Raw genomic sequence first — 15338 nt, forward strand, 5'->3', positions numbered from 1 at the left:
AGATTTACTTATGAGTTAGCACAGCAGGCATCACTCATGGGGAAATATGCATTAGATAATATTGCTTGCAAAATGAGAGGGGAAGTTCAAGAACAAAAGAAAACAATAAAAAATACTTTACGGGAGTTTGTTTAAGAGGTCTAAAAGCAGTTACAATGAAGCTCTAAATTAGGGCAGATTGTATGGGATGTGAAACTCCCATCGATGTCATTCAATTTCTTTGCACAAACCAATGACTCACACTAAGCTTCAATACTTGTTATCTGTACATTACCCCAAGGTAGAATTACAAAGTTTTCCCCAGTACGGTCAGCTTTTGCAGGTCCATTGAAAAAACAACAACACAAAGATGGTATTTGTATTTGGGCACTCACCCTGAGTTCTGGATGATGATATCTCCTCCTCTGACCCAGGCACCGTGGTCATTGTTTTTATAAGCAATTAGCCTGTCTATGACAGCAGCAACCCGGGGTTTCTCTGGATTTGCATCCTGGTGAGGTCGAAACCTTGTAATGGAAAAAAAGAAAGAAAGAAATGACTGCACATGTGCAAACCTTTATATGCATTTAAGGTATTAAAGCTACTGCTGAGCAAGCACACATATAAAAATAAATCAGCTCCAGAAAAGTATGAATCATAAGGTTGTGGTGTGTGTTCACACTGGACTCAGGCTTTGCCATAGATGGCAACATGTAGCCTTCCAGGTGTTTCTTGATTCTCATGTTTCCTGGACACTAATCATGCAAGCTAGGGCTACTAGGAGCTGGAATCCAACAGCAACATTCCCTATCCTGACTTAAGGTATGACTAATTTCCTTATCACAAAGAGATCCTGCAGTCATTTCCAAAGGAAAAAGCAAAAAACATACACAGAGTGGTGTTTCAGTTCCTGAGAGTCTTCCACATTCACTTCCTTCCTTTTAGCCTTCTACCTTTTTCATACAAGAAATAAGAGAGCTCAAAGTAATTGATTGCCAGCTAACTCCTCTGCAGAGTGTTCAGCAGTCATTGTATTGGCTTTTCATAACTATACCATGGCAAATGAATGTGCAGAGACATAACACAATGTGACCTAATGCAGAATTTAAGTCCTTGACAATGGAAGCAGTTGGAACACTGACCACTTTTATACATATTTCAATCAACAGCAATTACAATTCAACAGGCAGATCAGTCCAAAATGGAATGAAACAGGAGATGCCAGACCTACAAATGCACTTTAACAGCAATTTTGAGATGGGTACAGCAGGATCATGAAACCTGTTGATATCTGTATTGTTTGAAGGCAGCCAACAAACAAGACAAGCATCCCCTGATTATTTTATGGATTAGGGACCATGGTGCTGTTAGAAGTGGAAATGATTGAAAAGTGGAACCTAGTGATTTTTTAGCTTGCAAATGCAAGCTAGGACACAAGATGGCACTGAGCCTACTGAGAGAGAGAAAGGTGTGCTGAGTAGACCTAAAGAAAAAAACACAGCATGTTTAGTAGACTGTGAGAGGTCAATGACTGAAATAAATAAATGATTTGATGAGAGGGAAAAATCAGTCTGCCGAAAAGAGTCAACCAGGGGTCCACAGTACGGTATATGGCTATAATTTAGATTTGTTCAAACAGCAGCATGTTGGAAAACAAGTAACTGAAAAACAGGAGATGCTTGTATTGAAATTCTGGACACTATGAGGAGCATATTGACAATGTCTACCCACAACAACCATGCAGAATGTGTTGTTTACCTTGCATTATTGTCCAATGACAGATACTCCCTTTTATCTGCAGCACTTGCATTGGTTGTTTTAACACCCTTGTCAATGAACAAACCAGCCTGTAATAATGAAAGAGGACAAATTAGCCCTCCCTGTAATCAGGAGTGTGTGCATACACCTTGTAACGCCATCGAACCATCATCTGTTTATCTGCCATCTCCTTGGGAAAGTCACACACTCTCAACGTCTGCAGAACACAGAAGCAAACCTCCTCTAAACAAATATTGCCAACAAAACCCTGTGACAGATATGCCATATGGCTGTCATAGGACAAAGACAACAACAACAAAAACAGCAACAACAACAACAACATTGTGGCAGGTTTTTTGGTTGAAGGATAGGACAAATATTTGTTGTTGTTGTTGTTGTTGTTGTTGGATGTCTCCAACATCATACTTATGCCATCCTTGAGATTACAGGGTTTTCTTGGCAAGATTTGGTAAGAGTTGGTCATCCAGATCAGTTTCATGACCAAATGGGGATTTAAACTCTGCCATCCAGAGTTGGAGCCCAATGTTCAGACTGCAACACCAGGCTGGCTCTTGGGGGTATAACATTTTATTTAACATTCCAAGCAAGGGACAATGGACACATTTAGAGAAGGTCAGCATCTATTTTTTCCTATATTCAAGACCTACTTATGCATGCAACCATTATTTAGAAATACTGCAGTTGGAAGGACACCAAAAAGTTCTGGAAGAACATCAAAAATGAACTGGAAAGATGACAATAACTACAAAGAATTATTCCAGTGCCAAGTTACAATAAAAATGAATTAATTTTAAATGAGTTTTAAAATAATAACAGTAGCAACAATTAAGGAGGAAGGGGATAAAAACATTTTTGTTCTCTTGGTTTTGTGTGGCTCTTTTGCATCTTTGACTACCTGACCAGTCAGTCTTGAGGTTCTCATCTAACAGTTCACAATGGCATCAAATTGTATTACAAATCTGTATTAATAGAAGCCACAAGGTTTAACAAATGTCTTTCTTCTTTCTTCCATTCTGCTTTCAATTCTGTTCAAATAAAAGCTTCAGATAATAGTAATCAAAACCTATGTTCAAATCAGAGCTTGGGGAAGTTTTATTTTTTATTTAGACCAAAACGCTCAAAATTCCCCAGCTAGTAATGACTATTCTGTTTGGGAGATTCTGGAAGTTATAATCCCAAAAACCTTTTTCCAAGTATGTGTTATCTTCAGCTACACAGATTTTTATCAATATACATATAGCTACAAAATTACTACTCAAATAGTTTCAGTAGCACAGCTGCTTGAACAGCAGAATGTGACTGCAAACCTATACGTATTTAGTAGAGAGTAAGTTCCATTGAAGCAGCAGGATTTTCTTATGCCTAAACAGGAATAGGAATGTTGTATGGGTTAAACTGTGACTTACCATTGGTGATTGCCTAATGTAAGCGTCATACATTTTAATTAAACTGTAAGCATACATAATTCACAGCTCATGGCCTTGACTGTTTTACCTTAAAATTTGAGTGAACCTTGTTGTTATAAAAAATTCCTAGCGGTGTAAGTTCAGCTTTGGTTTCAGGAAATAATCCATGAGACTCTCCTGTAGGCACCTTGTGAAAAATATACCATATTCCAGTATCCTTGAAATAAGAAAAGACAAAGAACCTTAGGGATGGATGATTTTGGGAGCTAATTCAGTGATATCATATTCACAAAGAGCTAATTGCATGTTTAAGGTTGAGAACCAATCCACAGCAATTGCACAGATTAGACAAACACAGAAAATTGGATAGAAGATGGTCACAACTTTATTTGTTGTTACAGCTGTATTTGGTTACAGCTGCAGACAGGATTGGTACATGCATGGGTCTGGAACCATGCACTGACCAACCTGCCAGTTGATCAGTGAGGCCCCTGGTCATGCCCACTGTCAGATCCCACATGAATGATCCAAAAAGGACCAGCCAGGAAGATTCCCAAACCTGGCCTCTCAGCCACCAGTGTGGTCAACACATTTGCCAATAGCTGGACAAGACCTCCCATCACACATCCCAAGTCCCTGGTAGGTATCCCCTCCAAAACCAATGCATGATATATTTGATCCAAAAGGCCTACTGCTTTTGTGACTTTCTTTGGTTGACTACTCAAAATTGTGTGTAGATGTAATCAAGCAGATCACCATTTTCTGGAATTTGTAAGCTTTTTAATATATATCCTTTGGTTCTCTTTCTGAGAACCAAAGCTCTGAAACTAATTTCCTGTTCCATTCCAAGACCAAAAGTCAGGGGCCCCAGAAAGCTGTCAATACATACCACCCATAAGACCAAATACTACCATTCTATAATATTCAGTTTAAAACATTTATAAATACCTGTTTTGTAAGGGACAATATTTCTAATGTAAAATTTTCTGAACAGAGAATTCAGATCCTTTCATGTACACATTATTTTGTGCTTGTCTATAAGGTTAATTTTTTGCATCACATGCCGATTTAAATTTCTGAACCAAAAAAAATCTCTAAGAAAAAACAACCCTCCCCTCAATCATCTTTAAAGTACATTCAGCTCTCCACATTTGTTGGGTTTAAGGACAGATGCACAAATGAAAAGCCACTTTTTTTAAAAAAAAAAAAGGTTTTTTTTATCTAAGAGAACACTTCTTTATGTTCTCTATTATGACTGTATGGTTAATTTCTGCTGGAAGTTGACCACATAATCATGCTGGAGGACCTAGAAATCCCTAGAGATAATTTTACTTAAACCTGCAAAGTCAAACTAGCAAATGTGAAGGGTTGACTATACATTGTTGTCTTTTAAAAAAGAGAAAAGAAAAGAACATTGCTAAGGCAGTGCACCAGGAGCCTCACCTGTGATCCTGCAGCTACATTATTTATAAGGTGGTTGTTGGGATGAGCAATCCAAAATGTTGAAACAGCCCTGCAACGAATAAGTGAAATGCACATGTGAAAATATTTCAAAATTCTTCAGTTTGGGAGGGAGGAAGAAAATATTTTTATTCATGTTATAAGGTGTTCTTAGAAGGTGAGGGAAGTTTTCTATGCATTCATCTGCAATGTCTAAAACTGCATGAACACACAATTCATATTCTGTCAACAAACATCTGGTGTTCATAAGGATACTGACTTTTATGATGATAAAGGAAATGAAAAAGAAATTACACAGAAATTGAAACATCACTGACAAAAAGGATAGTCATTTTGATATGTGTTTGCATATGCCTTCATGTTGCCTGTCAGGTTGTGGTCACCCCATGATTTTCATAGGGTTTCTTTATAGGTGGATGAAATTTTTTCTCTATAGCAGTGGTTCTCAACCTGTGGGCCCCCAGGTGTTTTGTCCAAAAAATTCCAGAAATCCCAGCCAGTTTACCAGCGGTTAGGATTTCTGGGAGTTGAAGGCCAAAACATCTGGGGACCCACAGGTTGAGCATCACTGCTCTATACATTAATAGTATTTTAAAAGAGTGTTCAGAACACTAAATATTTTACCTCTGAAGTAGAAATAATGTTTTGACTCCAGAGAATCCAGTGTACTACTCACATGCAATCTGTGGCTGGTACTGGCTCATAGTTCCCATAGACATGGTCCTTGATGGCTATGCACATCGTGTTATTTCTGTCTGTTGGAAGCAGTGTGCCTGGTTTGGTGACGAGCCCCAGATTATGAAACAGCGTATTTCTCTGTTCAATGCCATCCTCCAAGAAAAAACAATGGCCCAGTGTGTCATAGCCAATTGTGTCTTTTATCTGCAGAAATACATTTTTGTTAAGTCATTCCTAAATGCCTATAATACATACTTGAAAAATGCATTACTTTTTTTACTAACTTTGCACAGCTGCAGTAAGACAAGAGACCTAAATGTTACCAATGGTACTGTTAAATAATGACCCATACAGACACTCAATGCAAAGCCTTTTGAGATGAGGTTCAAATTCTGGCACAGTGCAAAAGTATATTATATACATTAACATGTGTGTCTATCTATAGATAAAAGGTAAAGGTTTTCCCCTGACATTAAATCCAGTCGTGTCCAACTCTGGGAGTTGGTACCTGTAAAGAACCTCCGACTATGCTAATGATACTGCCACCAAAATGTAAAGAGACTCTGATATTAAAGTCTCTGTTTGTGTTGTGAGGTAATTTTGGTAGAGTGGATGCACAGAACGTAAAAATTAATGGAGATGAGGCAGATTTGAAAACGAAAGAGAACAAGTTTATTTTTAAACAAAGCTTATGGTTGCAATATAAAGATGTTAAGCTTGGCATATACTTGATGGTTACAATATGAAGAGGTTAAGCTTGGCATATACTTGATGATTACAATATGACTTGGTTGCGATACAGTTCAGACTTTGGATGTTACAACTTATAAACTCTTGCTGTAGTGAAGTGCTTTATTATTCAGTGTTCCCTGCTGTGAATATTCTCACTGTTTGATCTATACTGGATCAAATCACTGATCTCCAGTCTTCCACCGACTGGCGATCCTAAAAAGCCTCTGTTAGCTCTTTCTACCTAAAGCAATCTAACGAGGTTTTCCCCTTCAGCTCCCTAGCTGAAGAAATATTCACGAACACTAACACTTGACTTTACACTTCTTCACTCCTCAGAGTCTCTTCCCTGACTCTGCTACTCTCTCAGAGTCCCTATCTGACTCTGCTACTCTCTCAGGGTCTCTTCCTCCTGACTGAACTTAAGTGTCACTTTCTAAACCTTTTTCTCTCTAAGCTCCTCCCACCTCCTCTTCTGCCTTGTTTCCATGGCAACATATATCTCACAGCTAGGCCGCTCCAGCCATAGGCAACCAATGTAAAACATAAATACAATTATAATCACACCATTATAATAAACACTTCTGTACAGTACCCATCTCTATTTTTGAGCCGAAGAGCTAGCATTAATCTCCAAGATCATGTGGCCAGCATGACTTCATGGAGCGCTGTTACCTTCTCGCCGGGAGAGTACCTATCGATCTACTCACATTTGCATGTTTATGAACTGCTAGGTTGGCAGAAGCTGGGGCTAACAGCAGGAGCTCATGTCACTCCCTAGATTTGAACCTGTGACCTTTCGGTCAGCAAGTTCAGCAGCTCGGCACTTTAACCCACTGTGCCACTGGGGGCTCCCTATCTATAGATATCTGGCAATAATCAGAGGAATTTATTTTGAATATTCTTCCAGAACAATTAACATAAAGGAAAAAATGGCCAAAGCTCAAATACTAACCTCATGTCATTCTAACTCTATTATCAGTAGTGAATGTGGGAACAAAACTGCCTCAGCAACCCAAACTGGTGCCCTTCCCATATATGCAGTCTTATAAACTAGTGGTGATCATGCAGTTTGCTTGATTTTAAGGATGCTATTCAAAGCTTAATCCCATAAGGAAAATTCTAAAATGGTTAACATCTTCTTACAATACTCAGCCCATTACTTCATATAAGCAAGCGAATGAAATAGAGAGGTGCCCTGAAGGTTTAAGATTCCTAAGGGCAACCAACTATCAGGGTAAGAAGGACAGTGGGCATCAGAACCAGACAGCAATAGCTAACTTCAAAAGTCACAGTCATAATACTTCCAGAAACTGAGAGAGATCTGCTTAGACAAAGTTAATTCTCAACTTAATTCTCCCGATTCAGAGGGAACAACAATGGCTATGCAGTCATGATAATTACATCTAATATCAGAGATAAGGATTAATAACTCAACATGAATGCTCTATTTAGAAAAAAAAGTGGTCAGAAGTGCCTCACTAGCTTTTTCCCAAATGTGCAAATGATTCCTGCTCAGTGGTAAGCCTGATTAATACTGCCTGCCCAAGGGATCTGTAATTTTATTTTTAACCATGGTTCAATACTGCAGTTTGGAGCTAATCCTGGCAAGCATAACATTGGTGCAAAGACAATGCTAATCATGATGCAGATTGAAGAAGTTTCTTGTATTTGAGGAAGGAAGAGGAAACAGAAAAAACAGGAAAGAGATACTGTAGCCATTATTCTTCAAAATTAGACTATGAAGTGTTATCATGCCTTCAACTCATTCTGTAAGGTTTTAATTCAAGGCCACTGTTAACAGACTCTTTTCCCCATATAATTTATTGCAAATGTATAAGAGATGGGTTTTGTTGTTCATTCGTTCAGTCGTCTCCGACTCTTCGTGACCTCATGGACCAGCCCACGCCAGAGCTCCCTGTCGGCCGTTACCACTCCCAGCTCCCTCAAGGTCAGTCCAGTCACTTCAAGGATGCCATCCATCCATCTTGTCCTTGGTCGGCCCCTCCTCCTTTTGCCTTCCACTTTCCCCAGCATAATTGTCTTCTCTAGGCTTTCCTGTCTCCTCATGATGTGGCCAAAGTACTTCAACTTTGTCTCTAGTATCTTTCCCTCCAGTGAGCAGTCGGGCTTTATTTCCTGGAGGATGGACTGGTTGGATCTTCTCGCAGTCCAAGGCACTCTCAGCACTTTCCTCCAGCACCACAGCTCAAAAGCATCGATTTTCCTTCGCTCAGCCTTCCCTAAGGTCCAGCTCTCACATCCGTAGGTGACAACAGGGAATACCATGGCTTTGACTAGGCGGATCTTTGTTGCCAGTCTGATGTCTCTACTCTTCACTATTTTATCGAGACTGGACATTGCTCTCCTCCCAAGAAGTAAGCGTCTTCTGATTTCCTGGCCACAGTCTGCATCATGGGTACAAGAGTGAATATAGAACACAGGAATTTCTAACATATTACATCTTCGTCTTCCATTGCTGTCTAATTTTTATGATGTAAAAAGAGAAAGGAGAGAGAAAAGAAAACAGAATAATAGAAAAGAAGGTATACAGTGTTTTGGAAAAAGGAGATAGAAAAGTTGAGAAATGGAAAATAGAAAGCCCTAACTAATGCTTCCTACCCTGTCTTTGCTGTCTTCTTCGTAATCAAAACATCTATTATTTTTGTCATAAAAGTTCTCATCTCTGGTAGACTGCTGTTAATACAACCTCAATGCATGTCTTAGTCAAAATAATTCTGCCAAGGTTCCAGAAATCCCCAATTTTTACAAAAGGATACTGAAAAATAATGGGTTGGATCCAAGATCTGCCTTCAAGGAATGGAAGGAGCTCTATCTTGCATAGTTCTACCCAGTGTTTGAAAGATGTTCTCACTCTTTCCCACATCTAACTCTATTTAGCAGGACCTCAAGATCTCTTGTGGCTTGATGAGTTGATATGGGAGAATGGTCTAGGAAACTCTATTTTGGCCTTTCAATGGATCCAACCAAAAGTATGCTTGTTCTTTCCAACTCCCATTTCTAAACAGTAATTTCACATTATTTATTATTCCTACCAACAAGCCATTTGTTGCATGGACAGTAACACATCTGGAGAAACAATGATGAATTGAGAGGCCTTCTATGTAAGTCCTGTAGTTATACCCTCCTTTCTCATCCACATCGTCACAACGGTGAAAATGAACAGGGTAAGCACCATACACCTGCTGACCCATTTGTTTAAGTTCCACATAGGACAGATGAACAGATGTGAAGTTCTTCGTAATCTGGAAGAGAAGAAATGAGTAATTCAACCAAGTGCTTAATTGCAGACTGACAAGCTGTTGTGTATTCAACAAACTCTATAGCAACCATTTCATAGATACAATGGGGAAAGTGTTGAAATCCTGTGTTGAAAACCAGAACAATAGGCAGATCACATGCCGTAGGTGAGCAAAGTTCCAAGTTTGATCCCCATGAGCTCTAATAAAAAGGATGTCAGGCAAGAGATTCCAGAAGACCTGTTGCCAATCAAAGTGGGTTAGAATGGGAATTTGGTATAAAAGCAGCTTCACGTATTCACAATCCATCAAACAGTAGTAATGTTAAATAGCTTGACACACAAACCCTCATGGGATTAGTATCTTACACATTGACTGCATATAAAGGAAAGGCAGGAAGGCCACCACATGTCTACAGCAGCTATGGGACACACACAACAGGAAATTGAGAGGAAGCTATTAGTGAATTACTCCTACCTTAATGTGTCCACCAAAAGTATCGTAATTAAAGAATCTGCACTCTTTTCCTGTATAACAGGAATCTTCTACCTCTCCCTTTATTACGATATTCCTGGTGAGAAGTCCAACCTCAGCCCTCATGTCCACTCCATCAATGATTTCTCCGATATGGTGGAACTGAGGAGTTTCTATTTCAAAAAGAAAATACATGAAAGGAAGACAAGAAGGTCAATACTTCTCTATCACATATATAGACAATCTGCCAACTTTCAATAATTACTCTGGCTTCTATTTAATACAGAATTGGTTAATTAACTGGCTCATAAGGATTTGGTGATCTGAAAAAAAATATTGTCAGACAGCTGTGACAGGGAAGAAACAATTTCTCCCCTAAAACCCAGTTTCCTTCCATCTTTCACATCAAAAAGGAGAGCTGTAGAGTCATCCTGAAGCAACTCATTTATCATTTTGGATAGCAATTGTTTTACATTTACTTTATAAGCTGCTTGGCCTATCAATATTGTTAAAGTTTTCTGTTTATTCATACTAAGTTTTGCTGTATGCATTTTTATATGGCAAGATGCACTTCTATGCCATTTTTTTTATTTATCCTTAAAACTGTCCTTGAAAAATTACCAAAAAATCTCTTTATGCTTTCTCTCCCTCTAACACACACACAACATTTTTTTCCCAAAAAGGAAACTTTCTCCGGATATTACAGCAACAACCTTGAGAGAGAGCAGACTAAAAAGAACAGAGGAAACTCACTGCTGAAGCAGGAGACTTGGGGAAAAACAAAATGTACAGGGGAGTCTGGAAAGGCTGTAATGACAATGTTGATTTTCCCCCCCTACTAATTATGCAACAATAGCATACGAACAATGAATGGCAATTTTCAAGTCATTAAAAAATTACTAAAATTAGATATAGAATCATTAGGTGAATAACAAGCAATAGGTTTGTTTGGTTTTCTCTCCTTTCAATTCCTACAGTTCCATATAATCACTCAGAGCTGTCTCTTTTAAGCATATCATCATCATGAACAACATCTGCATAGAGCACTTAAGCAATTCCTATGAGCTGCAATCATAACAATTTTGGAAGAAAAAATGTACTATTGTCCTCCACATTACCTATGTGAGAAATAAGGTTGGGATGGGGGGGGGGGGGGACTTCAAAGCCCCAGGGCTGAAAAGAGGAAAGAGAGAAACAGAGAGGGCTTTCCTAAAGCCATCATAAGATCATAGCAGAGGCAAAATTTTAACCAGATACTGTGATATGCCAACTCTCACTCACATATACTGTATCTGTACTAAATTTACAATTTACAATTTTTGTTGAAGGGAAGCACCAAAATCTAAGTACCAGGAAAATGCTTCAAAGCTAGAATGACAGTACAGCTCTAAAATCATATGACAATGCAGGATCTCAGCCATTGAGATGCAGCAAAACTACACATGGCATTTCCATATGGGAAAATTGCAGAAGTTTCATGCAATCTGTGCAACTTTACACAATTGGCAAAATTTCACAGATTTCTACACAACTTGCCTTTATATGTTTTCTGAAAAATGTAAGTGTTCAAAATGTGTGATATTAGCCTGAAACCACATTTTCTACCCAAAAACCCACACGTTTTTTGCTCAAATGAATTTTTCCCAAACAAGCTGTTAGAGCTCGAAATTCTACAAAATTAGTCACAAAGTAGAGAAGAAAATGCTAAAATTATTCACTCTTTCATGCATAACTAAATAAACTCGTATTTAGGTCCCCATTGCAAACATTTTTAGGGTGCCCCTGGTGGCAGAACAAGTTAAATCACTGAACTGCTGAACTTGCTGACTGAAAAGTTGGCAGATCAAATCTGAGGAGTGGGGTGAGCTCTTGCTGTTAGGCCCAGCTTCTGCCAACCTAGCAGTTCGAAAACATGCAAATGTGAGATCAATAGATTGGAAGGCAACAGCACTCCATGCAGTCATGCCGGCCACATGACCTAGGAGGTGTCTATAGACAATGCCAGTTCTTCAACTTAGAAATGGAGATTAGCACCACCCTCCAAAGTTGGACACAAGTAGATTTAATGTCAAGTGGAAACCCTTACCTGTTATTACAAACATTTAAATTAGGTGCTACGAGGTACTGTGATGATTTGATGACAATGACAAAACTAAGTTTTGGAGGATTGAATAGACATGGGCTATTCTCCCATTTAAAAATATTAAATTCAGTTGTTCCTTAGAACTCTCTTCATTCTGGGTGAAACACACCCTTTTAGAACTAGATAAAAATAGAGAAAACCTGCACCATTTTTGTTTTATATAACTTTAGATTGGGATGGGCAACAGCAGGAGCAAAGGGAAAATTTCACCCTGCCAATGAGTCTTACTATTGCATTTTCATCTAAAAATGAGACTGGAAGTGAATGGAAGTTACTTCTGGTTTGCACTCATATGTTTCAAGGTTTCCCTTCTGTCAATTTTCAGTTTTTCACTTAGTCCAGGTGTTGCGCTAGTAGCATTTTACTGCATAGCCCTGTTCTTGCTGGCACTATGGAGAATTTTAAGGGTGATTTTGCATTTCCCTTTTATGAAAAATATGGGATCTGGAGAGAAACAACTGGCTGAGGACTATATTCCATTTGTATTTTCCCCTTCCTTAGTTAGTAAAAGGCAAAAGAGTCCCTTTGTGGGAGAAGGGCGGGGTAGAAATGAAGGAAATAAATAAATAATAAATACACTCTAAAGAGAAACCAGAGTAACTAAGAAGAAATATGATAGAGGCAGAGACGGTAGGTGTATTATGTATATAAAACAAAACAAACATATCATCTAAAATTATATTGTATTACTAGTTGAAGTTAAATGTATATGGCACCATAAATTACTGTCTTTCCAATTCCTAATTTATGCACATTAAAATTAATTCTGGAAGCTAGAACAGGACACTCGGAAGGAGGGTAAGTTAATACCATTAATCTATTCAATAGCTGAAAAAATTAAACAGATTTATAAGTCTCATAGCTGTATTTAGTAATAATTTTGAGCTAAATATTATGATATTTAAGTGTGTAATTATTTCTGCACCATATTTCTAGTCTGTATTGTTTTCATGAATTCTCTTACTTTCCCCTCCATATTAAAAATGCAAACTGCTTCTATCCTCAGAGGACTCTGTTCATCTTTCTTCTACATAATGAAACATTTTCCATCGACATTTGCATATGCCATAGTAAACATTCCTTTTACTAGCATACTGGCTTCAAGGTATGGAAAAGAACAGTCAGATGGTGCATCCAAAAGAAGAAATTGTGCTCTTCATTCTAGTTTTTGCAAACACTTTAGTTTCCAAATAATTATTCCTAAAAGCATGAATTTAGCACTTTCCATTGTTACATGGATGGATGGATTACAGGGATGGATGGTATCCATGAAGTGCCTGGCTTGACTTTGAAGGAGCTGGGGGAGGTGATGGCCGACAGGCTGCTCTGGCTTGGGATGGTCCATGAGTCACAAAGAGTTGGAAGCGATTGAATGAATGAACAACAGCAACAACAACATTGCTACAGTGGTCCCATGAGACCTATGTAGCCATGTAGGTGTTGGTATAGCATGTTATAGTGGTTTGAGTGTTGAACTAGGCTCTGGAGAACAGGGTTCCTATTGATGGAAACCTTGACAAAGTCAGTCTCTCTCAGCCTCTGACAAAGGCAAAGGAAAAACTCATCCAAACAATTCCTTCCAAAAACAATTCCTGTGATAGATTCACCTTTGATCAAACAATGTGTATAAGGTACATATGAAACATCAATGAATTTTGTGCTTAGATGTAGGTCCCAAGATACCTCATTATGGACGTATGTTCAAATACAGATATTCAAAAATATGGGGGGGGGGGGGGGGGAATCCAAAACGCTTATGGTTCCAAGCATTTCAGATAAGGGTTCCTCAATCTGTACTTCATTAGCTGCGAGTAGCATGCAACCCATACAAGGATAACAAGGAAAACCCTGCATGTTTTCACAGCTCAAGGGAAGTTGATTCCTTGCATCAAAGCCCAGCAAGACTGTTCATGCCTGAGAAGTAGGAAAAGATGAGGCTCTTGACAGATTTTTGGAACACTGAAGGAAACTGGATATTAAAGGAATAGAAAGCTGAGGAACTGCTGCCATATGGGAATAATTTGCTTGCCTTTCCTTGTTCATGGGAGAGAGTTGGCACAAGTTATCTGCAGATGCTAAAGTCAGAGGACTAAAAGAAGCAGAGAATAACATTTCACAAGTAAGATGAAGAGGCTGTATTTCAAGCAGAAGGGGCAACATACATAAAGGTTCCCCTTGGAGAATACTCAGGATTCATATGGTACTAAAGGCACAGACCTTGAGAAGAAGAAGAATTTCTATGCAAGCAGTTCTCAGACCAGTATGCTATGTACTCCTTTCAAATCATGGAAAAGTTACTTTTCTGGCTATAGCTTCCAGAATCCTCCAGCCAGCACTTCGTGGATTCTAGGAGTTGTACCTTACTCCCCAATAACAGAGCTCAGAACTCTGAATCCTCCACATAAACTTGAATTCCTGTGCTACACCAGCCTGTCCCTGCCTCTGTCAGTTAGCTCTCCTTAGCCACCACTCACATTTGGGCAGTCAGATTCCTCCCTGACACTCAACCATGTACTCTCAGTTGCATTCACTAGAGTCCCTTAACATGACTAGTCACAAGTTTCCACCAGTCTCTAATGAAATGATTTCTGAGAAGTAGCCAACTGCTACCAAGACAATAGTTCTCTTCTCATACCTTCTCTCTAGGGCAGTGGTACAATTCAGCCATGGCAGTTAAAAGTGGTGTCAAACTGCATTAATGCTACAGTGTAAATGCATCCAAAATTTATTGAAATCAGTTTTCTCAAAGTCTCTGCTTGGCTTCCCTTTTCTATTGTGCAGTAAACTCCAGGAGAACATAGTTACTTCCACCTTGGGATCTCAACACTTCCATCCCTTTAACCAAGCCATCACTGCTTGTTAGGATCAGCTCTAAAACAGCCAATCATCTTGTTGCCTTATTTACTATCAGGACAATGAAATTACCTGGAAGGCAAGTGAAGAATTTGTTGGACTTCGCATTCTTGGCAGAGTTTAACCCTACCAGTATTAGGAGAGATAAAATCGCTCATTACTACATCTCTTCTTTCAAAACATTAGATCATCTGCTCCAGGAATGCAACATCTCTGGCTTGCTAGGATAGCTTACTTAGCCATTGTGTACTTAGAACAAGCATAATTGTGAAGTTAGAATAAATCTGTTTTATATAAATGTATATTTTTGACAAGAAAGAGGACATATCTTAAGTAGTTATTGAAACATGAGACTATCTCATAAGACTACACAAATTATGCCCAACTTCTTGCAAGATAATTCTACCATTCTTTCTCAATAGTAATTAAGCAGTACTTCAATGTCAATGTAATCAAATCCCCTTTTGGATATTCACCAGCCCACTTAATTATTTAGAATATTTCTTATTTCCATGGCAACTTTCCCATCTAGTTTTTGTATTCAAATAACTCCAGGCTTCAACATATCACAGTGTG

At 38.6% G+C, this 15338-nt stretch overlaps 1 protein-coding gene across 2 annotated transcripts in view; it reads right to left on the reverse strand.

Moving 5' to 3' along the window:
* CEMIP2 (cell migration inducing hyaluronidase 2) overlaps nucleotides 1-15338 on the reverse strand; it is an 84123-nt gene that overhangs the window by 19992 nt on the left and 48793 nt on the right. For both annotated transcript variants that reach the window (XM_060762211.2, XM_060762210.2), the window contains exons 7-13: nucleotides 9770-9939; nucleotides 9089-9298; nucleotides 5302-5507; nucleotides 4608-4677; nucleotides 3253-3381; nucleotides 1738-1826; nucleotides 375-506 (exon numbers count right to left, since the gene is read on the reverse strand). In XM_060762211.2, coding sequence (XP_060618194.2) covers nucleotides 375-506; nucleotides 1738-1826; nucleotides 3253-3381; nucleotides 4608-4677; nucleotides 5302-5507; nucleotides 9089-9298; nucleotides 9770-9939 — 1006 coding nt within the window. The remainder of the gene's footprint in view (nucleotides 1-374; nucleotides 507-1737; nucleotides 1827-3252; nucleotides 3382-4607; nucleotides 4678-5301; nucleotides 5508-9088; nucleotides 9299-9769; nucleotides 9940-15338) is intronic.

This window comes from Anolis sagrei, chromosome 2 (genome assembly GCF_037176765.1).
Source record: "Anolis sagrei isolate rAnoSag1 chromosome 2, rAnoSag1.mat, whole genome shotgun sequence".
Lineage (NCBI taxonomy): Eukaryota > Metazoa > Chordata > Lepidosauria > Squamata > Dactyloidae > Anolis > Anolis sagrei.